At 29.6% G+C, this 26125-nt stretch overlaps 2 protein-coding genes across 4 annotated transcripts in view; one reads left to right on the top strand and one right to left on the bottom strand.

Moving 5' to 3' along the window:
* The window catches only part of LOC129918652 (protein gooseberry-neuro), a 48651-nt gene extending 40122 nt beyond the window's left edge, over positions 1–8529 (top strand). Inside the window, exons 4-5 of the mRNA XM_055999279.1 lie at positions 7586–8047; positions 8113–8529. Of these exons, the coding sequence (XP_055855254.1) occupies positions 7586–8047; positions 8113–8426 (776 nt within the window). The 3' untranslated portion in view covers positions 8427–8529. The remainder of the gene's footprint in view (positions 1–7585; positions 8048–8112) is intronic.
* Positions 8530–12010: 3481 nt separating this feature from the next.
* Positions 12011–26125, bottom strand: part of LOC129918700 (neuropeptide-like 1) — a 56259-nt gene continuing 42144 nt past the window's right edge. Inside the window, exons 2-5 of one of the 3 annotated variants that reach the window (XM_055999399.1) lie at positions 21335–21433; positions 20579–21242; positions 16584–16846; positions 12011–12267 (exon numbers count right to left, since the gene is read on the bottom strand). In XM_055999399.1, the coding sequence (XP_055855374.1) occupies positions 12079–12267; positions 16584–16846; positions 20579–21242; positions 21335–21433 (1215 nt within the window). In that variant the 3' untranslated portion in view covers positions 12011–12078. Of the gene's footprint in view, positions 12268–16583; positions 16853–20578; positions 21243–21334; positions 21434–26125 lie in introns of all 3 variants that reach the window. The other 2 variants (XM_055999398.1, XM_055999400.1) reach the window with 2 other exon arrangements.

Raw genomic sequence — 26125 nt, forward strand, 5'->3', positions numbered from 1 at the left:
ACAAGTGATCTAGAGGGGTTCGACGGACTTTTGGACTATTTTACCGCCTCACTAAATTCTTCGGCTGGTATTAGTGGAGTAACTAAAGTTCAAAAATTGGCAATATTAGGGAACCCGGCCGAACAGCTTAGATTTTGATGATCTTTTTTTCTCAGATTAAAAATTGCCGGTGTTGTCGTTTTGATTTTTTAAATTTAATTGAAGATTTTTGTGAAAAATTTCATAAATTAATTGATGCCAAAAGTTTGTCTACGAAATTCAATAAAAAAAAATATTTACGAGTGAGGGACAATCTTCCATCGTTCAAGCGATAGATGCAATTTTCTTATTAATTGACTTCAAACACAAAAAAAATATTTGAACACAACGGCAACACCTACAATATTAAAATATACATTTTTAAAAAGCTAAAAGCTTAGTCACATTTGTAAAATTAAAATTCAGTTAATTGAATGAAGGGCTTTTGAAAGAAGAGTAATTGAATTCAGATTTTTGAAAAAAAAAAAAATGATTGACAAAATTTTAACATGTCGTTTTTAAAACATTTATATAAAATGCATTTATTTTAAAATTTTTTTGGCCACATTTATTATGGTTTGAAATTATAAAAGGAAATGTCAACATGTATTACAGTTAATGAAAAAAATTAAAAAGTATTTCATTTTCGAAGAACTTTGTTTAATTTTTAGTTTTGAAAAAAATTTAACATATTTTTTTTTTAAGTTCAACATTTAAATATAAAGTTATTTTTTATTTATTCAATAGCCCTTATTGTTGAAAGTTAGATAGCAAAAGTTTAAAGTTCTTATTTGCCAAAGTCTTTGAGAAAATCAATTATTTCAATGCATCTTATATTTATGGCCAAAAAATTTTTTAAAATAAATTCATATTTTATTAGAAAAAGTTTGGAAAAAAGTCATTTTACAATTTTTTTAATAACATTTTTTTTTTAATTCTGAGTTTGAGGACCAATTTTTCAAAAACTCTTAATTCAATGTAGTTTATTTAAGTTTAAGAAATAAGAATGAGCTTCTGGCTTTTTAAAAATGTATTTTAAAATATTGTCGGTGTTGCCGTTGTTTTCAAAATATTTTTTTTTTGTGTTTGAAGTCAGATTGTGAGAAAATTGCATTTATCGCTTAAACGGTGGAAGATTTACCCTTACTCCCTTATATTTTTTTATATTAAATTACCTAAAGAATCTTTTGCTATCATTTGTTTTATGAAATGGTTTAGTTCAGTAAAAATTTAATTTTAATTTTAAAAACAATACGGCAACATCGGCAATTTTTAATCTATAGACTTTAAAGTATTTTTAATTACCTACGTTTGAAAAAAAATCGTCAAAATCAGAGCTGTTCGGCCGGGTCCCCTAATAATTTGCTTTAGTTACTCTAGTATATAATATGTACTTCAGTTAAGTCTTGGAAATTGTTCATTTAGAAGTCCGTCACAAAACTGTCGCCTGAGGAAAATTTCATCGTCTTAAGCAAGTAGATGGCCTTAAGCATTGTTTGTATGAACTTTGGCGAACATATCTCCTGAGGCCTTATTCGTGTTCTTTCGTAGCTCTTGAATAGCGCTACTAAAAAAAATAATTCTCAAAAACAAAATCATAAATTTAAAAATGTAAATCAATATTAATTCTTCCTAAAAATGTAAAATGGTGTTTCAAATCGAGGTGATTTTAAAGATAAAATACGATAAATAATAAAATCTTTTAAATCTTGATTCTTAAAAGACACTGCTTAGATTTGATTTTAAGTATGCAGAGTTGGGGTAGTTTTAGATCCAATTCAAAATAAGCCGGGTTGAAATTTGTTTAAGAAGTGCCGCCGACACGGGTTGTGTGCAGCTACAGCTAAAAACATCATATTTCCGATATACTAAACTGTACATTTTTTATTTGTACAATTTAGTGCACCAAAAAAGTGAAGAAAACCGCAAAAAAATTTAGCGCACTAAAATTTAGCGCAATCTTTTTGTTAATATTATGGGTATTGTTTTGTGAAATAAAATCACATTTAAATTCTTTTCGAAAATCTGTTAGATTGTTTGTAAACGGTCTTGGTAAAGACAAGTTGGGGGTGTATACTTACTTTTGTGACAAAATGTATGTCTCCAACACGTGAGTCAAATAATTATAGCATTTTTAGCATTTGTAGGATCTTAGAAGGGGTTAGTGATAAATGACCAATACCAATAATCCCAAATAGAAAATTCCCAATGCTAAAATCCCCAAAAAACGAAATGGTAGGTAGTCGAAATCCCCAAAAATAAGGTCAAACAAAAAAATCAGCAAGATAAAATCCCAAAATCGTGTTGGGCTAGTTTTGTATTAAGCAATCAAATCGCACGCGTGATTTAGGAAAAGAAAATGTGTTTGCATTTAAATTTAACCATCTAAAATCATAATAATAGTGAAAATGGTAACCGTACCATTTCAATTTTGATTGTTTACTTGGCAAATTTTTGAAATAACTTTAAAAATCGGTATTTAAAACAAAAATTGTCAAGTTAGCAATCAAAATTTTATTGATACGAATTTGAACCCAAGCTTTAGAACTTGGTACACTTTTATATCTCAATACTTTTTGTGCCAGCATAATTTCAACATAGGATAACTTGGCTCTTTTTTTAACAGTACGTCGCCTGAGAATTGTTTTGTCGTATACGCCAATTTTTGAATTTTGGGAAATCGCATTTTAAGGTTTGAGCTTTTATAAAAAAAAAACTGGCCGATAGATTTTTTTCAATTTTTAATAGAATATTTTGTGCGATATCTTCTTCATATTTATGTTGTCAAAATTGTCACATCTATTTTAGTTTTCAAATTATCAAGGTTTTTATCCAAAATCAGTTTGTCGTAAACGCCACTAAAATCAACTTTTTTTTCCATCCCGTACACGTACGACAAAGTAGGCGCACGTACAACATTCCAATACTAAAAAATAAATAAAAAAATTTTCACAGTTCGTTTTTATTTATTAATTAAACATTTAAAAAATAATTTCTTATTACATAGAACTAGTATTGGTTTGACTTAGAGGCTCAATTATTAAAATAAATAGATTAAAAATAAAGAAAAACCAAAAAATATGACCATAAACATAAAAAAAAAATTAAAAAACGTCTTAACAAAAAATAAAAGTCATCCTATGAAATATGAAAGAAATAAAATAAAAATAAACCAAGTTTGGTTAAATTAATAAATTAATATAATGGTCATAAATAAAAGTAAATTAAATAAATATCAAACTAAAGAATTTATTCTTATAAAAGTCATCCTATGAAATATGAAAGAAATAAAATAAAAATAAACCAAGTTTGGTTAAATTAATAAATTAATATAATGGTCATAAATAAAAGTAAATTAAATAAATATCAAACTAAAGAATTTATTCTAATTTTTTGATTTGAATAACGCTTCATAATATTCTTGGTCTGATTTAGGCATAAATATGAAAAGGCTTTTAATATCAATAATCTTATCCTTAGTTATCGAGTTAGATTTTTTAGTAATTTGAAGACATTGGCTGAAGAAATTTACAGGAGTTGCTATGGTAGACTTTTTATATGTTTTAAATATTGATGAGCTTTTATATTCCACTTTTCTACCGCTCGCTTTATAAAATAGTATAAAAGTATCATCAGTATCATCAATTTGCAAAACAATAACGCAAATTTAGCGAAGAACAAAAAAATAATTTTCGACCAGCAGGTGTTTTTTGCGAGCGGGTGCAATAACAAAACTCACAGCAACCCTTTTTCGCTTCGTTCACGACAACGCGCGTGAACGAAGAGGCGCCACGGGCTCGGCGCCCACGACTACAGTCGACTTGTTGATCTTGTGTGTTCGATACAAGATCAATAAGTATACAGCAATAAAACTGCGACCTTTTTTCACTTCGCTCAAGACAACGCGTTTGAACGAAGCGGCGCCCGCGACCGACGGTCGACTTCTTGATCTTGTGTTCGATAGAAGATCAACAAGTGTACATATTTATAAGCGGTACTTGCGACCGAGGATGAGGTCAAGTATCTAGCGGCAGGAACAAACGACAAGAACCATGACAAAATTAAATACAACATTTGAGATGTCTCTCAGATGCACTTTTTTCTTCCTTGCACCTCTAGGAATAGTGCAAAACCTCAAGTAGCGCAAAGCTTAATACAGCCCTTAGTTTTTAAATTCGTTGTCCTTATAGCACATGAAGTCCTTATTTTCAATAAATACTTTTCTAGTAGGTTTATTATATTTGTTTGTTTTTGGGTCATATACCTTCATACATGTAAGACAAAACAAGTTCGAAATTTTCTACCCTATCTGTTTTGTACGACGTACGACAAACCAATACTGAAGAAAAAAAAGATGAAAAATACATAGAATTTTTGTCGTAAACGCCAAAAGTTGGCGCTTACGACAAACCAACGCTAATCCGATGCTTATTTTGTGGATATACGACAAAATGCACACTAATTATCTCAGTAACGGTAAACGATAGGACAAATCTGATAACAGAAATGAAAAGAGAACGTTCTAAAACCTATTACTACATATCCAGTTTAAAAAAGTGCATTTTGGCGTTTACGACAAAACAACTCTCGGGCGACGAGTAATGTTTTTGTTGTGATATTAATAACAATACCAAACAGTTTTTAAAACATGCATTACATTATTCCTTAATTTTAATACGATTTCTAAGTAAAATATTTCAATGAGATAATCGAATTAAGTTTTAGTTAGTATTAATTTTGTCTGTTAAAATAAAATAAAATGCACGACTGGGGTCGCACGTATACTTGCTCTTATGCTTAAAATTACTCTAATGTTAAAGCTTTTTATTCAAGAAAATTAAGAAGATGCAAAATTTGATATTGTCAAGAAATTTAAAAAAAAATTAAAAATAAAATCTGTGTTTATAATTAATTAAAAACCGTTCTAAATGATCTTTTACAAAAAACCAAGTATGCCAGTTGATTTCTTATATAAAAAGGAATTTTTAGAAAAAAATTTTCGAAAATCGTTAGAGTCGTTTTTTAAAGAAATAATTTTTATAAATAAAAATTTTTTAACATTTTTCTTTCAAAAAAAAGTTGGTATGTGAGTTTGATGAAATAATTAATTTACACTTAAAAAAGGAATTTCAAAATTTGATTTTTCAAAAAAAAAATTTTGAAATATTTTTTAACAATACAAAAATGTGTTTTTTGTAAATTTTCTTAAATATTAATATTACCTTTACTTAAGCGCTTTTGTATAAAAATTTTCGTTGAAATCGGGTTATTCTTTTACGAGATATTCGGAACCCAAAAAACTGTCATATGGCAGGTACCTTTAATAACTGTACAAAAAATATTTTTTTCATTTCAAAAGTTTTCTCTTATGTGTAATACTACACACAAAAATTTTAATCAAAATCGCTAGAGTCGTTTTTAAAATAAATTAACTTTTCTATTTCCGTTATATGACAGGTACCGTTAGTTTTGGTCCTAAAAAAAAATTCAATTTGTCTTCTAGGAAATCCCCCAAAACTGTTAACTACCAAGTTTGAACAAAATCAGTCCAGTAGTTTAGGCTCTAGCTCGAGGTACATACAGATAGACAGACAGACAGAATTGCCGGACCCACTTTTTTGGCATCCTCCATCATCGTAATGTCATGTAAAATAAATTGTTATCTGGAGTTCGATTTTTTTTACGAATCCTAAACTTGCCCTATAGTACCTATATATCGCAAGTAAAAATTCTTCGGTGTAGGTATGGAGATTTTGAAGATTAAAAACAAAATTCTTAGGGATTTTGTCCTTTGAACCCCTTTCCCCCTGGAGATTTTTTTTTTTACAAAAATTTTGTGAGAGTTTCCTCCGAATGAGATTTTTATTTTTGGAACTAGAGTATGTCTCCCGTCTTATAGAAGTTGCCACCAAGGTTTACCGCTCAATTACCATCTCAGTTTCGTTCGAAATTGCTGCTCAGGATTCTACCGCTCAGACCCTAACTACGTGGCCATACCCTTATGAACTTACTGATGATGATGAATAAATCAATAGTGTTGCTTTTGCCAAATTTTTAAAAAATTACTTCAATTTTAAATTCTCAAAAAGAAATCAGCACTTGAAGAAGTATCATAGAATATCATACAGGTATTCCTTCCAAATTACTCATTTCGCATTTACCAGAACAAAATCTTAGGTTAAATATAAAATTATCGTATCAATATTCTAAACAAGGTCAAGTGGGTCCTTAATTTAGCACCTTCAATTCTTAGTCCATAGGATATTTTTTTTTTTTTTTTTCATTCAAATGTGTATGCAAAAAATTGAGTAATTTAAGTCCACTCTATCTATAACTCACTAAACCACCACAAACTTGTCAACATGTGTGGCGTAATGAGGCCCCTAAAGATTGTTCGGGCTCACGCATGAGTTCCGTTTTATTGCTTGACGCGCTAGGTGACACCCAATTAAGTAGCTTCGGTGTGACGATGAAACAAGCTAGAAACACACACACCGCACCGATTGTATATATACCCGGGCGGCCGGCAGTAGTGGCGGTCTCAGTGAGTAACATGATACTTAGTAAAGTATGATAGCTAAAGTGGAAGTTAGGACCTGCTACTACACAACTCTTGTATCTTTATTGTAGGCTAATATCTTTTTATGATGTAACTACCATCATTTTGAAGGAATTCCCATATCGCGAGAACCAAACTAAACCAGCGCAGAGCGGTCTCTTTGATATGAACTCTATACAAGAATTCGATGCGGTCCTTATCGATGCGGTGAATTGAGCTCTCTTTCTCTTTCTTCGATCTATCGAAGGGTTGTCCTCCAAATGATGACATATGCATTATGAAAGGGGCATTCTCTTATGTTTTCCCGCCGCCAATGCTGGCCTGGTGGTCATTTTTTGGTAGCCGTCATATAACGATTGTTAGTATTCCTGACACTATGTTTCTTATTTCTTTTTGATGGGTCGCTGCATAATGTTAACAAAAAAAAAAACGAGTATCGTGGGAGTCCTAAACTGGAAATAGAGAAATCAGTTTTCAGATTTTATGGGCCTTTTTATGGGGGTCTCCGCAGATGATTATTGAATTTATTGCGAGGGGAGTGAATGCAGATTGTCATATATATTTTATGAATATTTGAATTTTCAAGTTGATTTTGTATTGTTTTAAAAAATATCAAAAAAGAGGGTAGATTAGCTAAGGCTATAAGAGTATTGTTGGGCTTAACAAAAAAAGGGTAATTCAGTTAAAGAATGTTTTTAGCTTATAGTTTGATTAAGTTTCATTTATGTTATCTTCTGAAGTAGCTGGGGGATTAGCATTTTTTTAATTCTTCCATTTTTTTAAATGATGACTTCTGATTGAAAACGGTCTATTACTCGTAGGGTGTGACTAAATTTTATATTTCTGACAGAAGCACGTAGAGACCCATTAGAATTGTTAGATGTAGGAGGGGTCTTTAGATTCAAATGAATTTATGTGATTTTTCAGCTTCTGAAGGCTTGTGGGAATTTTGGACTCTTCCAAAAAAAATCAGATTTTTAACTATCTTTCCGTTTTTTTTTTTTGCAGGACGTGGTTCCGACTCGAGTGATACCGAATCTGAGCCTGGAATCCCTCTTAAACGCAAACAACGAAGATCTCGAACAACTTTTACGGCCGAGCAACTAGAAGCTCTTGAACGTGCCTTTTCCAGAACCCAATATCCTGATGTGTATACCAGAGAAGAACTGGCTCAATCAACAGGCTTAACCGAAGCTCGAATACAAGTGTGGTTCAGCAATCGCCGAGCAAGGCTGAGAAAACATTCCGGTTCTAGCGGTGGTCTATCAGGCATGAATTCGTCCTTAGGTTTTGGTGGTCTTCCAGTTTCTTCCATGTCCGGCTATACCCCAGCTACACAATCAGTTCCTGGCAGTGAAAGTCACCACCATCATCAAATGAGTAGTTATGACTTGATGGCCCAGTCGCAGCATGGTTTTGCATCAAGTTTTCAACATGCACATTTTCCAGCACAAAATTATTATCATCAAGGTGAGTTTTTGAAAATTCACTGATTTCTTTCAAAAATCCTTAATTTTTCAAATTTATATTTTCAGATTATTCAAAAATGACAATGGATGATTTTAGTAAAATTACCGCTGAAAGTGTTTCCAAAATGTCACCTTCAATACATTTAGCTGATAATTATCCAAAAATAGAGGCTCCACCAAATTGGACACAATCAGCGGCCGCGTATCATTTAAATCAATCTACAGCAGCTTCGGTGGCAGGATATAATCATGCGGCGGCAGCAACAGTAAATGATTATACATCGGCAGCAGCGGTAGCACATGGTAATCAATTAAATTCGACGACAACAGCTTATCAGCATCCGCTTCCGGTACAAGGACAGGCGAAATATTGGGCGTGAGGATGAACTTTTTTTACTAAATCAACCGTCTTATAAATGGATGGTTGGTGTAATGAGCATGTGCAAATAAGGCCTTCAATTTTTTTTTTAGAAAGAAAAAAGTGCTAAAAATAAGGTTTTGATAGATTTCAGATAAATATTTTGTATAATTTAATTGAATAAGTTTTTTAGGTAGTTTTTATTTAATGAATTGTTCTCATTTTTATTTTTATAAATAAATACTTAACTTAAAGTTAAATATACCTATATTAAAATTATTTAAACTTATAATTTAGTGTTTTATCTTAATACAAATGATGGAAATGAATTTTTCAATAAAATGAAAAAAAAAAAATAATTATTATGAAGATACTCGTAGGTAAGTTAAAGTATCGGGAAACAAAAAGGACCTCAAACACAACATAAAATAACGATTATAAAGAATACGAGAATACCAGGGAGGTATTGTCCCAAAAACCAACCCTTAAGATTTTCTAATACCTACCTTTCTTTCAGATTCCGTTCCACAAAATGCTTGTTATTTTACTTACTTTCCTATACTCAACATTCCAATCCTGAATTGAATGAATTTTGGCATTGCTGATTTTTTCATTTTCATTTGATGAAATTCCCTTTTTTTTGGATCAAGCTCTGTCTCGGTTTCGAAAAGTTGCAGTTTTCACAAGAGTCAACATCAAAAAACGCAAAAAAAAAACATGAATTTTTATCTTCTCACGTCATTAATTCCATTTGTTCCCTAACAACCTATAAAAAATTTTATATACCATCTGAAAGCTTATTGTCTTAGCTCAAAATATATATATCGATCAGGTCGATGAGACATCTACAAAAAGAGCTAGAATTTTTTGAACTCGATCAAATTTCATTAAAAATTTTCGCAAGTTTCTTGATTTAACATTGTGTAGCTTTTAATTGGTCTACCGTTATGTGTGATATACCAAATGAAAGGTAATTGTATCAGGATGCTCATAAAAGTTTAATAAAATTTCTATCTGCTCTTGGTCAAAAGTTATAAGCTGTTGAATTCTAAAATTTTATTTTACCGTTATCTCAAAATTGTGTTTACGAAAATGATTGAAACTTCGCACACATTTAGTCGTGGTCATGATCTATCATTACTACATGTACTTTATTCCTGTATCTATTAAAGAAAAAAGATAAAAATAAAAAACGATGAAAATCGGTTAAAAACGGTCGAAAAACCTGTTTTTTAAAAACTTGTTTCTTCCGTTATTCAGTCAAAACTCACTAAACGATTTTTTGAACTCTAAAAAAAAAGCTCAAAATCAAAAACTACCTAAAAATACCACTAAAAAACAAGGTGTTTTTCAAAAATTCATATTTCGAAACGCAGAGTGTTGGAAAAAAAATTCGTATTAGAAGCTTAATTTTTTGTTCCTCATCTTTCACCTGACACCTTTAGAATTGTCAAAAAAAATGTTCCCTACCCAAAATCATCATTTTGTCATAACCCCAACACGTGTACAACGTTCATACAAAACGTTATAGCTTAGTTTCAAAATTTTTTAGAATTTTTTCTTAAATGCAAATATTCTTAAATTAGTCTCATCTATCTACAGCAAAAATCAACTCTCTACAGCTTTGCGTTTAGATTTTAGCTCAAATTTCATCTTTCCGTTTTACCCCTGTTTACCCTATTAAATGATGGAATTTTTTAAAATCCTTCATTTGTATTAAGCTTTAGGTTATTATCTTTCAAATGAGCTATAGAAGATTTTTGTATCTCTAATAGTTTATTTTTAATTTTGAATTGAAATTTTTACCGCGAAATTTTTGCCGCGAGAGTGGAACGGGAGTCAATTTTTTGTGGTGGCTGCCATGGTTCATCGATTTATAAGACTTTATCACGTCAAAAAAAAAAACATAGAAATTTTATTTTTAACGCTGAAATTAATAAAGGGCACTACTGTATCACGGTGTCGTGTGACATAGTGACATAGTTTTTCTTTTTTTTTAAATTAATAACCAAACGCTTAAAAATATAAACATTTGACTATTTTCATTTAACTTTGAGAATTTGCAAAAAAAAACATGTTAATCTACAAAATCAAAATTGAATTGGGGTTCCACCTGAAATAGGTTAATAGGTTTTCCAAAAAAAAAAATCGTAAAAAGTTTTTTTTTTTCATTTTTGTAGACCGTGAAGCATTGAATTGTTGAAAACGTTTCGAATAATTTTTAGGAAAATTTATTAATTTAAGTTGAATAATGATTCATGGACATGGCGACGATGCATCTTTTAATGAAATAGAAGAATAGAGCATCAGTCTTTAATTTGTCGCAGTCTTCTTGAAGAACATTTTTCTTAGAACTATGATCTGTAAAAATAAAATTCAAAACGCACATCAACAAAATTTTACTTTAGGAGTTGGATTTTTATTTTAATCAATTTTTTTGATTCAATGAAATTTTTAAATTTAAAATATTATTTTCATTGTAAACATTATTATTTTTTTTTTTTTGTTTTGGTTTTCTTTTCCACTTTACACATAATTTATAATTTATTATTTAAATTATTACAACAACCAACTTCAATCATTCTTATTTTTTTTGTCTTGTTTTATAAATTTCTTCATTTACATATATTATTTTTAAAATTTTGTATTATAATCTTTTTGCTCTTTATTTCTTGTGATTTTAAAAGTTTTAATATATATATTTTTTTGTTTTATATATTATTGTCAAAACACCGAATGAATATACATAAATGGAGTACACTTTTTTTTGTTTAATTTACTAAATATAATAATACTGTTTTTTTTTTTCAATTTATATAATTTAAATTTAATTTTTATTTAGTTTTTAAATTAATTTATTGTCAATGACGCAGTGATTTAAATTTTAAAAATATTTTCAAAAATAACAATTTTAAACTACAAATTTTATTTCTTTTTTTCTAAATTTAAATTATGTGTCTTTTTATATTTTTATTGTCTTTTGTCAATTTTTTTTTTTAATAAACAATTATAATGAAGTTCATTTCATGGGTATTTTTGAGCCAATTTTCTAAGTAAAATAAATATAGAATTTTAAGTTTTTGATATTTTCAATAAATAATAATAATTTAATTAAACTTAAAAAAACATTATTGTAAATTTTTTGTTTTTTAATAAAAATATTTTGTAAATTAACTTTGTAGACTGTATATAAAAAAAAAATGTTTTTTTTTTATAAATATCTGTAAATAAAATGTGTAATAATCTTACACAAAAAATGTAAAATATTTTTCTTTATTGTCCTGATATGGTTCGTTCCATGATATATATATATTTTTTGTTGTTGTTTATTTTATTATATTTTATTTTATTAAATTTATTTTTTTATTTTATTGTCCGTTTGTCATTACATATAGATGCATATACATTTAATATAGGAATCGAATGAATTGTAAACATTTCAATATTTGCCATTTGAAGGTTTTTTTTTTTTTTTGTTTATAATCTAAAACTAATCCTAAAAATAATTTACATCATTAAAATAATAATTATTTTTTTTTTCTATTTTTCTTGTTTTTTTTTTTTATTCTGAAGTCAGTTCAATTAGATATATTTTTTATGTATATGTATAAGTTTTAAGATATTTTTTTTTTTTTTTTAATTTTTTGTTTGATATTTTGAGTTTAAATATGATTTTAAAATCTGTATGTTGCCGGCTGTCGAAAACTTCTTCTATATTGAGTTACTCTTGGAGGTGTGCCCCATGTTGTTGTTTGATAGCCATGGCCACCCCAACTCACAATTGGCTTGTATGGTAGGTAACAGCGTCTACAAACGGCTGCGGTTGGTTGTCGAAGTAGCTCTGGTTGGGGGTAGTACTCGACCTTTTTTTTTGAATAAAAAACAAAATTTTTTTAAATTAAAAAAAAAATTAAATTAATATATTACTTAAATAATAATTATCATGCTTTTTGACGGAAACAATTTTTTTCTATTCATAATTATTTTTTTATACCTAAAGGTTAAACATTAAAACTAATAAAGTTCACTGAATCTAAAAATATATATGAGACTAGAAATTATGTTAAAAGTTACACACATACAAATTAGACAGACATAGAAATAATATACGGCAAATAGATATGCATTCTACTGACGGAAATATCAAAAAGATACATTTAACTGTCAATTATAGTTTGACATTTTTACACACAGTCGTGATGCACGCAGAGAGAGTAGATATCTAGTTTTATGGATTTTTGTTCAATTTTCCTTTGAAGTGTGTATGGTTTGGGTGAGAGTTGGTAAGGAGTTTTTTTTATTTGTGTTTTTGGTTCTGTGGATTTTGTGGTGACATTTAGTAGTTAATAATCTAATAATGAGAATCTAATCAGAGTCATGCAATAGTCAGACACATTTAAAATTTCTAACTGGCATTTTGTTAATTTCCGGTTTAACTGACAGCAAAATAGTACATGCTCCTAGAAATATGCAACACGTATTCGTACGAACAGTACTTTGATTTTTTTAATTTTTAGGAGTACAGAATATCGAATATCATTGCCAGATAAGATTTCTTTTCCATTTTTCTTAAAAATAATTAATTTCTCAATGATAGCTGTATATTTTACTGAAATAAAAAAAAATATCTCCCTCTTATTTTGAATCTAAGCTCCCCATGTCTATTTAAATGTAATAAATTGACAAATTACATCAGATATATTTTATAATTTAGAAGTTTAGAAAAATTTATAACTCGAAATGTGTCGGCTTTCTGTAAGGATAAAAGATTCAAATTCATTAAGCAATATATTAAGACAACGAATTTTAAAATAAACTTCTTCTCTAACGACATTTTTTTAAAACTTAAATCGTACCACGCGGCTAATTTTCTTAAAAAAAATAAACCTTGAAAAGGTCAATTTTTTTAAGAAATAAGATTTTATTTATTTGTAGAAAATTAAATGGAGTTTTTAGAGATCTTAGACCCTTAAATTAAGTCAGTCTAAAATTATTTAAGCTTATATAAAGTTTAATAAGTAACCCTGCTTAAAATAATAACCATTTTATCAGAAAAAAATTCGTACGAACACAAAAACTTAATTTTCGTTGATGTCCAGATTTGAAAGAAGCAACTTTATTGAAGATGGAAGAATAGATTTCCAGCTTTGACAGATTTTCCTTCAAAACTGAAAATCTTAATCTTTAAAAGTTTAAAATTGAAATATTTTTGTATCATCAAAATCAATTGAAAAGTGCAACGGTACCTACTCTCTGCTAATTCCGAAATTCTTCTTGTTTTTTTTTTTTAATAATCAAGACTTAAGAACTCAAAAATACGATTCGTATTTTAATAACTTTTTCTAAAAAAAAATTTGACTGATATTGAGACTCTTCTCTTCACATTTTGTGCCAAACTCCATGAATTCCACCTGACTGTCGACCAAAAGGCTATCATATGCTATCTAGAAGCAGATGAACCGGCTACCCATCTTTCGACCACGCACTTGTAAATTTTAAGTAATTAGAAATTAATCAAATTAAAATAAAATGACTACGAAACAGCGGGAAGAGTGTACCTATCGGAAAAACACTTGAATTCAAATCTCCCATTTTATTGACCGAAACATAATTGTTTTAGCATATTATCCCTTTTTAAATTGAATTATGAATGTTGTAATACACGAAATGAAAGAGTTGAGGCACGAACTTTCTTTTTTTTTTTAATTTTTTTTTTAATTTTTCCTGATGTTGCAAGCAATTCGTCATTTTATTTTATTCTTATTTATTCACTAATTTTTTAAAACTATTTAATTAACAAGTATAATTAAAAATAAATACTTAATAATTATAATAGTAATAAGATATAAAAGTAATAACTATTGCTATATGAAGTCTCGCGAATACGTTTCAGTCTGTAAATGCCACGACTTTCAAATCATTGCTGAACAAATATTAATTAACATTATAAGAATTGATCTCAGACATAAGCGAGCTTTTGGGTGAATTTTATCCTTTAGCTTTCACAGATCTTTTATTAAGGCTTTACATTTAAGCTATGTACAACGTGTATGGCAGAATGATCGTTAAGGGGGGAAATCCCTCTGGACGACAGCTTTTTCAATAATTTTTTTTTGGAAAACTGAAAGCATTTATTGAAATTTGGGAAAGTATGTGATATCATTGACATTATAAAGTATTGATACAATTTTTTTGAAGTACAAAAAAAAAATGGCGGCTCTACAGCTCTGTAAAGTTGACGCCTCGAGTTTGCGCCGTGCAATGTCCAGGTCCAAAAAATTATTTATAATCAAAAAAGAAATTTTTTTCCAATAAAATATATTTATACGCATTGCATGAACCTAAACTTAGTAAAAAAAAAGTGTAAAATAAAAATTAGAGACCAAAAAAAACGAAAAAACACAATGTTTTTTTATAAACAAATTGTTAAAAAAAATATTTATTGTAAAAATTTTGTTGAACTTTTGGGTTCATGCAATGGCCAATAAATTAAAGAGTAATTTGCAATTTATTTCAAGTAGATAGCTTCATTAGTTTTTGAGTAACTTTGCACGGCGCGGAAATAAGCGCGTTTTGAGGAAAAAGCGTTTAAAGTTTTCGTTTTCGTACTGAGGTAGGTTCAATGGGCATGGGTTTCGGGACTATCTTGGGGCATTTGAGGCTTCATTTAAGGCTTAGACCACTGAAAATAGTTTCTTCGGTTGATAAATGAATTTATAAGGCAAAAAAAAAAAATAATGCAAAAATAAAAATTTCCAGAGGGATTTCCCCCCTTAAGAAATTTACATTTACAAAATTTCAAATGTTAGCTCTAGAAATGTTTTTAATTTATTAAAAAAAAAATTAATTACACCAGTGCATTTAGGTTAATTATTATTTTGTCTGGGTTAGGCCTCTTTTGTGTCTAAATTTCCTTTCCAAAAAAAAAAAATAATTTAAGTAAAAAAAATTAACTGATTACTAAAAAACTGAAAGGTTAGAATATCACTGAAAGTGATTCAAAAATCAATAACTACAAGAAAATTAAAATTATGGCCACTTATTGATATCACCTCAGAAGTAAGATAAAAATGTAGAAAAGCATCAAGTCCACATGAAGCTCAATCCTGTACATTTATTACCCACCCTTTTGTTTAGTCAGCTACATAATTTATAAACTTTTGTACACGTGTCTCTTGCATTTCCCAGAACTTCCTTTTTTATCAAACTCTCCACAATCTAGTTAATATTTGTTAACTGTCATAAAACAAACAACTTAGAAATGCTGTCAGTGTGTAATCCTACTTTGTAAAATACTTTAAGTCTATCATTACTTTTCTAGACAGTTTACATTTTAAAAAGTACGTTTTGAACAATAACCTACCACAACCATAATTTCATAACTGACACAAAAAACAATGAGAAAATAGACATCTATCCACCATGTCTACCGTCATCATAACAAAACGATAAGTAAAACCTTAAACAAGTGTATAATAATATCATGGCAAAAAAAAAAAAAAAAAGGACGTCATATTTCAAAAGTCCGAGTCTCATTCTACCTTTGAAAATATAACTTATTTCTATGTACATATGTAAGTCCTCTAGACAAGTCTAGAAGTTTTCTCGAAAATTACTTTATTTTTTTTTGAAAAATATTTTCTATACAAAAGAGTGTTCATAATCCAAATTGGATTGCTTGTTTCCTTCAATTAAATGACAAAGGACCGAGAAATTCTATGCTAACAAACACAAAATGTCCACTCAGTGAAGAGTTTCAGCGAAGTGCTTTACAAACTTAATTCAAAAGAAATGGGTTTTAAAAAGTTTGACGATGAAAAGTTTTTCTATTTTCCATGGTGATGGTAATGGCTAGGAGAATACAATAACAACAACCAAAAAAAAAGAATACACACATTTCAAATTGCCCTTTTTTCAATGTTAAAATGTTCATGCAACAACACAAATAAATACCTACACATACACACAAAAATAAATGTTATTTTATTCCTACTATGAAAATATTGCGGTCAAAAGAAATTTTTTTTTTTGTTAAGTTTAATCCTTTTTTAATTGGCAACACCCATATGAATGCACATCTAAATAGTTTCTAGAGTTTTTTTTTTATATCTTGCATCTAACATTCAATACACGTTTTGTTTTTTGTTTTTTTTTTTGTTTTTTGTAATTTTTTTTTTACTATTTGCCTGGCACGTCCGGAACGACTAAAACGACCGCTTCGAACGGAACGGAATCCAGCTGGCAACCATCCTGAGCGTGCTAAAGCTCCGATGTGTCTTTTACTTGTTGATATTGGCGCTGTCATTGTGCTAGATGAGGATGATTCTGCTGGTGATGATGATGCTGATGATGAAGATGATGATAATGCAGACTGCTCAGAGGATGCAGAATCATCAATTTCTGCTGCATCATTATTGTCAATTGATTCCAACTGACCGAATCCTGTCGCTTAATATAAGATTGGTAAATCAGGTCGAAGAGTAATATAAAATCAAATACGTGGAAAGAAGGGATATATATAAAATTTGCATATATATGAGCATACTTTGCTACGTATGTGAATTTTATACTGGGTTGCATGCCACAATAGGTTGACTAGAAATACGTTCTTCTTTTTTTAAAATGTTTGTGGGATGTTAGCACCATTTTGTTTTGAATTATTTTGTTGTTTCAAAAAAAAAAAACTTTTACAGATTAGCCGGAAAGAGTGGCTAGTGTTTTAGAAGTTAGATCTATAGTTAAAATGACTATAAAACAAAATCATTGAAGTAGGTACATATTTTTGTTTCCTTTCGCTGCAATTAAAATTTATTTTGTTCTTGAAAATTATAGCCCTTACTGAAATCGATCGCTTAATTTTTAGCAACAATACCGCATTTTTTTGGTTTTCACCCAAAATTTTTGAAAAAAATTTGATTTCCTGAGAAATGCCAAAAGTGTTTTATCCACTTTTGAAAGTCAAAAAAAAAAAAAATTTGTTTTTTAATATAAGTTGGTAGAGTGGTTCTGAAAATACTTTATCACAAAATTGTACAACCTCAATCTAATTTGAATAAAAAATAACCTTAAATACTAAAACTCGACAAATCTACAATCTCGCTCTTATTATTCTCCAATTTTCTTCAAAAAAGATCGGCTCACGCGAAATATTGAAATGTATTTTCTCAGTGCTTTATAAGGTTTCAGTTTGTATAATGCTTGTGGTACTGAAAAAACATTAATCATTTCATAAACTGGATTATAACTCTCACAACGAGCTTTCGTTTTTTTTATTAGGATCAGGAGTCTTTCTTGTACTACTTTTATGAAACCAGAGTTAATGAAAGATAATAAAATCGTAATTGTTCGTTTGAACTCTAGAAATAAAATTCCAGTATAAACTGAGCGTAATTTATTTTGGTAAACGCAAAATTTCCAAGAAAAACAACAAATAAAAATAATTCCATCATTCATTCGAGTTTCTAGTAATTATGGAAAATTAGAATTATGCAGCTTATAAACTAAAATAGAAGTGATGTGCTTATTTAATTCTAACTAAGCATTATTACGAGCATAATGTACATGAAATGCATTTTGAATGATAAAAACAGATTTCTAAAATGTAACAAAACAAAATTTTTTAGGTATTTAGTGATTTAATAGCATTTCAAAGAATCAATTGAAAAAAATTAAATTGGGATTCTACGTTCACTGTTAAACGCAGACCTAAACTCTTCAACAAACTGCCTGGTGACATCTTCCTAAGTTGACAACTCGATACTTTCTCGATCCGATTTTCGAGCGTTTAACTTGACAATAAGAGTAAAATTAAACTTAAAAAAAAACCAGCAAAGTAAAATAAATTACAACTCTAAATACAAACCAAAATCCAAAATATTTGGCTTAAATAGGTTTTTGACAAGAGTGCAAGAAGTCAAATGAAGCCAACAAAAAAAATAACTTTTTTCTCATAAATGCCATCGTCAGAAGTTCTGACTCAGAACCAAACTGAAATGGGACCACTTAAAAATAAAAACACCAGCTTTCAAAAAAAAAAAAAAAAAAGAATCATCAAAATCGGTTCTCCCCAGTCGAAATTTAAAAGGTAAGGAACATAACAAAAATTAACTTAACCCAGGACAACGATTTCAAAAGTACCTGTCAAATTAAGAAGATGTAGTTAATTGACGCAGTGAACACCTCAAAGAACACTTAAAAAAAACACCAAATAAACATTTCTAAAAACCTTCAAGATGTTGCAAGGAAATGGAATATTTTCCAAGACTTTTTATCTGAAATTGAGTAGCAAGAATAAATACAGTAAATACCTCATTATTTCAAGCCTAAAAATCTGAATTTTGAACTTCCGACCAAGGGAACTCTATATATAAGCTTTTTAAAACAACAACTTTGAGATTTGTTTGATCAAACTAAAAAAAATCCAAAATCAGCTCGAAATAGGTACATAGTTCTTTTGAAAGCTTACTTTTTGAGTTCTATTTTATATAAAAACGCATTTTATTCTTTTTTCAGTACGTCACGTCACCAGTATAAAACTTCTTTAGGTAACATATGGAAGATTTAACTAAATGCCTATACATAAGAAATTAACAAAATTATTCATTTAATTTAATCAACAGATAATTTTTGAAAAAATAAAAATCGTTAACGACCGACCTACTTTTACCAAGAATGCTATTAAAAAGAAAATAATCGACATACATAAAAATTAAGTTTGAAATAACATTCAAAAAATTATTTTTCTTTTTTTTATTTTTTTTTTTTTTGTTTGATACCCCCAAAAATGTGAGCGCCAAAAATTATACCAAAACTCTTGAAATCGAATAAAAAATACATTTTGTCGGAGATTTCTGAGCACCCATTTTGTCACTCGTCATTTGATGTTCAGTTCAGTTTATGTGCGAGCATAACAAATTAAAATGAAAATTGATAACCCAAAACGTCGCCTCAGAAGCATAGTGTCCTACCTCAAAATCTAGAGTTTTTCAGAAAAGCGTTTTGAAATATTCAGCCCTATTCTGCTATTCGATTCACGTGAAAGTCTAAAATAAGAAGCGTTTAAAGGGTGGTTAAAATTAAATTTAAATCTTAAAATTAAGTTGATTTTAATAAAATAAATGGAAAATGAAATGAAAAATGAAAAACAGCAGATACAAATTTTATTCCAAAATGATTAGATATTTAAATTTACAAAATTACGCGAATGCGTTTATGTGTCACTGCGTGCATATGTAAGTAAATATACTACACTAACCTACTTAATATTTGGCATTTAATGAGCAAAAAATAGATTATTTTAATGAATAAGTAAAATATTCACTCTATTATAATTATGGACGCCACAAAACAGTACTATATTGATTTTAAATTCATGATTCAAAACATGACAATAATGTTTAAATATGCATATGCTAGTATTCCAAAATTAAATTTTAGTTTAAAAAAAAAACCCACTCTTTCAATTCATCTAAAAAGAAACAACCTTGAGCCTAAAATTTTCATAGACCTTTTTTATGCGTCCTTTATTATAAATTGAATTTTCAAGCTAAATTTTATCCCTAAAACCTTTTTTATTTTGCCAATAGCCAATGGCTTTTTATTATTATTTTATCTCGGACAATGCAAATACATGATAATATTGAATAAATACACAAGAGGTCGACTAGAGTCATTGGGTTAATCAGATCACATTTGCTTAAAATTTTTGTTTGACAAGATTGACCTTTTAGATTTAGATACTTTTATCAAATTTGCCATGGATACTATAAATATTTCGAATAATTCATAACTTCCAATTCCTTTTATTTTATCCCTCACTTTTGAAAACTATTTAATACTATTGATGATAAAATTGTACGTCATCGATAAACATCACAAGATTTTTCTAAATATCCTTTTCCATGTTATCAGTATTTAAAGAAAAGTAATAGAAAAAATTTCAATTATATTAAAAATTCCCCCGAAACATGCCCCAGGATTCAATTCAAACCATTTTTAAGGAACTTCAACCTACATATAAAAAAATTAACTTCGGTCTTACTGCTAAGCAAAATATTTTATCCAAACGAGACTATTTTATCAAAACTTAATCCTTCAAAACACAAGTCTATTTTTAAAACTATATAAACAAAATGGTGCTAACTTCACAAAAGATTTTCAATTCACACGACTTACCTAGAAAACGTTTCTCCATATTATCTGTATAATCGTCATACGAAGGATACAATTCATTTGGTTGTTCAGCATAGTCCATTATATCGCGTTGAATTAAATCAGCCAAAGCTTCCTGTTCAGTAGTGTCCTTTTTCTGATGGTTGCCATGTACTGGGGATCCCTTTAATGCTCCAAGATTCCTCTTCTCCGCTGCACCACGGAACCCAGAGTTATACCTAGCTATAGAAGCTAAATTACGTTTTGGGTTGTATGCCATGTTTCCGGGTGAAAGTAATCCCAATCGCGCCATGGTAGCTAAATTTCGTTTGCCATTCCCTGGAAGCTGATAATCACGAGCCAGTGCACCAATATTACGTTTGCCATTGAAACGAACACCACCACCCCGAGCCAATGCTCCGAGGTACCTTTTGTTCTGCCATCGATTGGTTTGGAAATCTGCTTCATCGGGTTCGGGGGTAGGGAGTTGTCCATTCTTGGCCAGGGTTGCCAAACTACGTTTCGGCATGTAGGGTCTGTTCATGTAGCCTTGTCCAATTGAGGCCAAAGATGCAATTGAACGTTTGTCGTCCTCTGTAAAGTCATAATCGTCGAGATTCAGTTGATTAGTCGTTGGGGTTTGGCTGCTTCGAATGAGGTTCTTCAATTGATTGCGTAAAGCGGAGACCTATATATTGTTTTGGCGGAGGGTAAAAGGAACAAAACAAATATGTCTTAGGAAAGTCCATTAAAGTTCGATTGTTTGCGGTTTATGCTTACGTGTAATTGATACTCGGGACTTGGATTCGTCAACTGATTGATTATGGATTCCAACTCGCATGGTGATATGGTTCCATCGTCTGTATTCTGTGGTTGAACCTTGAATAAAAATCAAAAAAATAGAAAATGAGTATTTTATCGATTGGGCAGCTATTATATGAAAATGGAATTTTTATTTATTTTGTTATATAGTGTTTTATGGAATGAGGAGAATGAATTATAGACTTGGAATTGGTTTTTACGACTTGTTCAGGGGAGATTACATTTTTTTTTAAATCATTGCTTACAAGTTGTCAAAGCCCAGTAAATACTTCTTGATTTATGTTCTGTTTATAGGAAAACGAAAAAAAGATAAGGACATATAACACACAGACACACAAATTTACATCATAAACTGTTGCTCAAATGTGCGTCAGCAGCAACCATCAGTGAACGTCAGGACATAAAACAATAAAAAACCGTATGTTTTTAGGGTGATATGATGATATGGATGAAGATTGATTATTCAATGTTGGTGCGCTTGTTGGTGTTTTTTATTTGACTTTTTTATGCTCAACTTGATGTTGTCAAATATCAAAACAATTAATTTTCTTAACAGCAGTTTTAATTTCATGTTTTTTAGAAAGAAAAAGAACAAAACAATAAATAATAATTTGTGGGTAATAAAAATGTCTAGATTATTATGTATTAATTTTTGTACTTTTAAAAGATTTTAATTAATATTTTTTGTTAAACTGAAAAAATGAAATATTTAAGAATCTTTAAAAAATTATTTTTATAATTTTGATTTTTGTGTGGTTTTTTTGAAATAATTTAAAGTGATTTATTATATGACCACTAATAAAAAAAAATATGTTATATCCATGCAATATTGCAGTTTGGTGCATTTTTTTTTTTGCATATTTTAAAAGTTTTTTTTTCGACTCAGTGTCAATTTAATTTTTTTTTCGCTAGTTGAAAACATAGGTCAAACATAAAAATTGTTTTTGAAATAATATTATTTTTTATATTATTTTATTTAAATACATATTTTCAAAATATTAAAAAAAAAAATTGTTTGATTCGATTTCTTAATAACGGGTTGATAAATATCGTTTTTTAGTTTTTTGTTGATCAATCATTTTTTTTTTTTTTAAATGACATTATGTCACAATTTTTTTTTTGAAAAAAATTTGAATACGTTTTTATTAGCTTGGTCGAAAAACCTCACATCAATTTTAAGCCAACTTCCAATTATCTTATCGAAATGAAACTTTGTACACTATGTAACTCAGATGAATACACAATATTTTAGCAGTCCGGACCCTGGGGAGGGGCATTGAGGGCTAATACAACCCAATTTGAATTAAAACTACTTTCAATCATGATAAGACTAAAAAGTAAAAATTAAAATATATATTCATTTTAATAGAAACAAATTTTATGAATTTAATTTCATTATTTTAGTTTTCTGTTTTCTTTCTTCTAATAAAATATATAGTTTGAAAAACTAAAAATACGCTTTTATCACGCACTTTAAAATAATTTAACTGACTTATTGGAGATGGTTCAATCAAAAAAAGTAGAGCGCATTTTTGTTGCGTGTAATTTTATAAAGTTTGAACAAAGCGCTCGACGCTTTTTGATCTAACTATTTCAAATAAGTCAATTCAAATATTTTATACTTTTTAGTACGTGATTAAATAAAAGCGTATTATTAGTTTTTTAAACTATACATTTTATTTTATAAATACAACGGTAATATGAGGTCGTTGGAGCCACAGTGACCGAACTAAAAAAATAATTTTTATTATTTCTATTATTTTTGCTTATAAAAACTGCATATATTTTTTAGATTTCCACTAGAAAAACAATAATGATCAATGTTTGTACAGTATAGGTTGGTTCAAGTGGTTAGGTGTCTGACACTGACTAGATAGTTAAAGTCTTCAGTTTGATACCCAACATGGATTTTTTTTTTTTGGCATAACCCAACAAATGCATAGCTAAAAAAGCCAAATATTTCTTCTAAGTAATGAAACCATTTTTAAATTTTTATAATGCGCAAAAAGTATTAAAATAATTTTATAAAAACAATCATTTCTTATGAAAAAAGTGAAAAAATCATTTCCCCAAAAATTCATTTTTTTGATATAACAACCTACATATAATACATTTTATACCACCTGAAAGCTTATTGCTTCAGCTCAAAATATATATATCGTGCATGTCTATTAGGTATCTAAAAAAGAGCTAGAATTTTTTGAACTCGATCAATTTTCATCAAAAAAAGCAAAAAAAAAACATATAATTTTATGTTCTCACGCTATTGAATCAATTTTTTTCAGACAACCTATAAAAAATTGTATATCATGTAAAAGCTTATAATATGACGTTTTAATCTTATTTCTGCGATGCCTAGAAAAAAAAGAGTGTGTGTACACATGTACACGCGACTGAAGTTATACTTCTCATTCAGTATATGTAAATGAATTTCATTTGATATTTTTAACTTCTATTATTAAATTAATTAATCCACAATTCGTTTTTTTACATTTTTATCAAGTGAACAATAAATTAATTCTTTCATCCTCCTTGCGTCCATGAAATTTACTCATGTTGTGCGGTTCAGAACGTACGGTATATGGTTAACGAAAGTAAATGAATTGCTCATAAAATGTGCGATATGGTAATTTTATGAGAATTGTGTGTGCTTCAGCACTAGTAGTAGCAATATGGAACTTGCAGGGTTGCTACAAAGCTCAAAAGTTAGCTGAGCTCAGCTCACAGCTCAGCTCAAATTTTGAGCTAGCTCACTTTTGAGCTATGTACCATAGCTCAGCTCATTTGAGCTGAGCTGATGGTTGAGCTGAGCTGTTGGGTGAGCTAAGGTAAAGTGAGCTGAGCTGAGCTGTGATGGATGAGAGGATACATTGATTTTTATTTGGAAAGTATAATGAAATATGAAGATATCTTAAACTTTTATAAAACACCATAGCTTAAGATGTTTGGTTCTAGTTATTAATGGAATTATTTTAACACATGGATATTTTTATAAATAAGACAGATAATTTTTCGTGATCTTTTCTCTTGGTTTTTTTAATAGTAAATATATTTCTATTTTTTTAGTAAAATATTTCTTTTTTTATCATAAAGAAAAATTCCGGTACAATCCGGTTTTTCGATTTTTTTCAAAATTCCGAGAAAATCGCGTTTGAAAGTTGGGGTAAAATTTTTTTTCGAAAAATCCCCGAATCTTTGAACGCTCCTGGAAGCTAAACCGCTTGAGAGCAATTTTTGGGAGTGATGCTAAATGATAGCTTGTGTCATGGGCCTACACTTTGCACATTGTCAGATTTAAAAAAAAAATCGCCTTCCATGTTAAACCGCCACATCATGCCTATTTTTTCAGAATCGTGCCTATTTTTTTTTATTTTTAAGTTCTCCCGGTTTGAAAACGCGTGGACCTACAGGGATGGGAATTGTACCCAAATGTAGGTTTGAGTCCCCGCTACCTTTTGGCATCAAAAATTTTATTTTCATTTTCTTCAAAATTTCGCGATATAGGCGTTGGAACGCTTTGATCTAGAGACAGGGGAGTGGTGCCATATGAAAGGTTCTCAGCTACCCGATAGTGGTATAATCCGGTTTTTCGATTTTTTTCAAAATTCCGAGAAAATCGCGTTTGAAAGTTGGGGTAAAATTTTTTTTCGAAAAATCCCCGAATCTTTGAACGCTCCTGGAAGCTAAACCGCTTGAGAGAAATTTTTGGGAGTGATGCTAAATGATAGCTTGTGTCATGGGCCTACGCTTTGCACATTGTCAGATTTAAAAAAAAAAATCGCTTTCCATGTTAAACCGCCACATCATGCCTATTTTTTCAGAATCGTGCCTATTTTTTTTTACTTTTAAGTTCTCCCGGTTTGAGAACGCGTGGACCTACAGGGATGAGAGTTGTACGCAAATGTAGGTTAGAGTCCCCGCTACCTTTTGGCATCAAAAAATTTTTTTTTCATTTTCTTCAAAATTCCGAGATATAGGCGTTGGAAGTTGGGGCGCTCACTTTCAGCTCAGCTCAAATGAGCTAAGCTATGGTACCTAGCTCAAATTTGAGCTGAGCTGTGAGCTGAGCTGAAATGTGAGCTTTTTGCAACCCTAGCAACTTGCCACATGGAAATTACCACATGCAACTTGCCACATGCAACTTGCCACATGTAACTTGCCACATGCAACTTGCCACACGCAACTTGCCACACGCAACTTGCCACATGCAACTTGCCACATACAACTTGCCACATGCAACTTGCCACATGAAACATGTTACTTGCAACGTGTTGTGTGTTTTATGTTTGCCGTACTGCGGCGTACTGCATTTTTAAATACTAAAGTACTGCCTACTCTAAAGGTGAAACGACAGCCCTGCTACCCAGGGTGATCGCGTCATAATCCCTTTGACATTCTTGTCAAAAAGTAAATTTTCATACCCACCCTCCCATAAGAAGTATAACTTCAAAAAGTTAGAATTTTTTAAAGCCAACCATGTCGAAATTCCAAACTGAGATTACGGTACTTCCCACACTGATGGCTGTTCATGATCAACAGATCTCCACAGGTGTTTTGAGGTATTTCGCAAGTTTTTTAATTTAACATTGTGTAGCTTGTAGTGAATGTACAATTATATGTGATATACCAAGGTATGAAAGGTAACATCATCAGGATGCTCAATAAAGTTAAATCAAATTTGTATTTGCTTTAGATCAGAAGACAGAACCTGTTGAATAATAAAACTTTATTTTACCGTTATGTCAAAAT

Source organism: Episyrphus balteatus, chromosome 4 (genome assembly GCF_945859705.1).
Source record: "Episyrphus balteatus chromosome 4, idEpiBalt1.1, whole genome shotgun sequence".
Lineage (NCBI taxonomy): Eukaryota > Metazoa > Arthropoda > Insecta > Diptera > Syrphidae > Episyrphus > Episyrphus balteatus.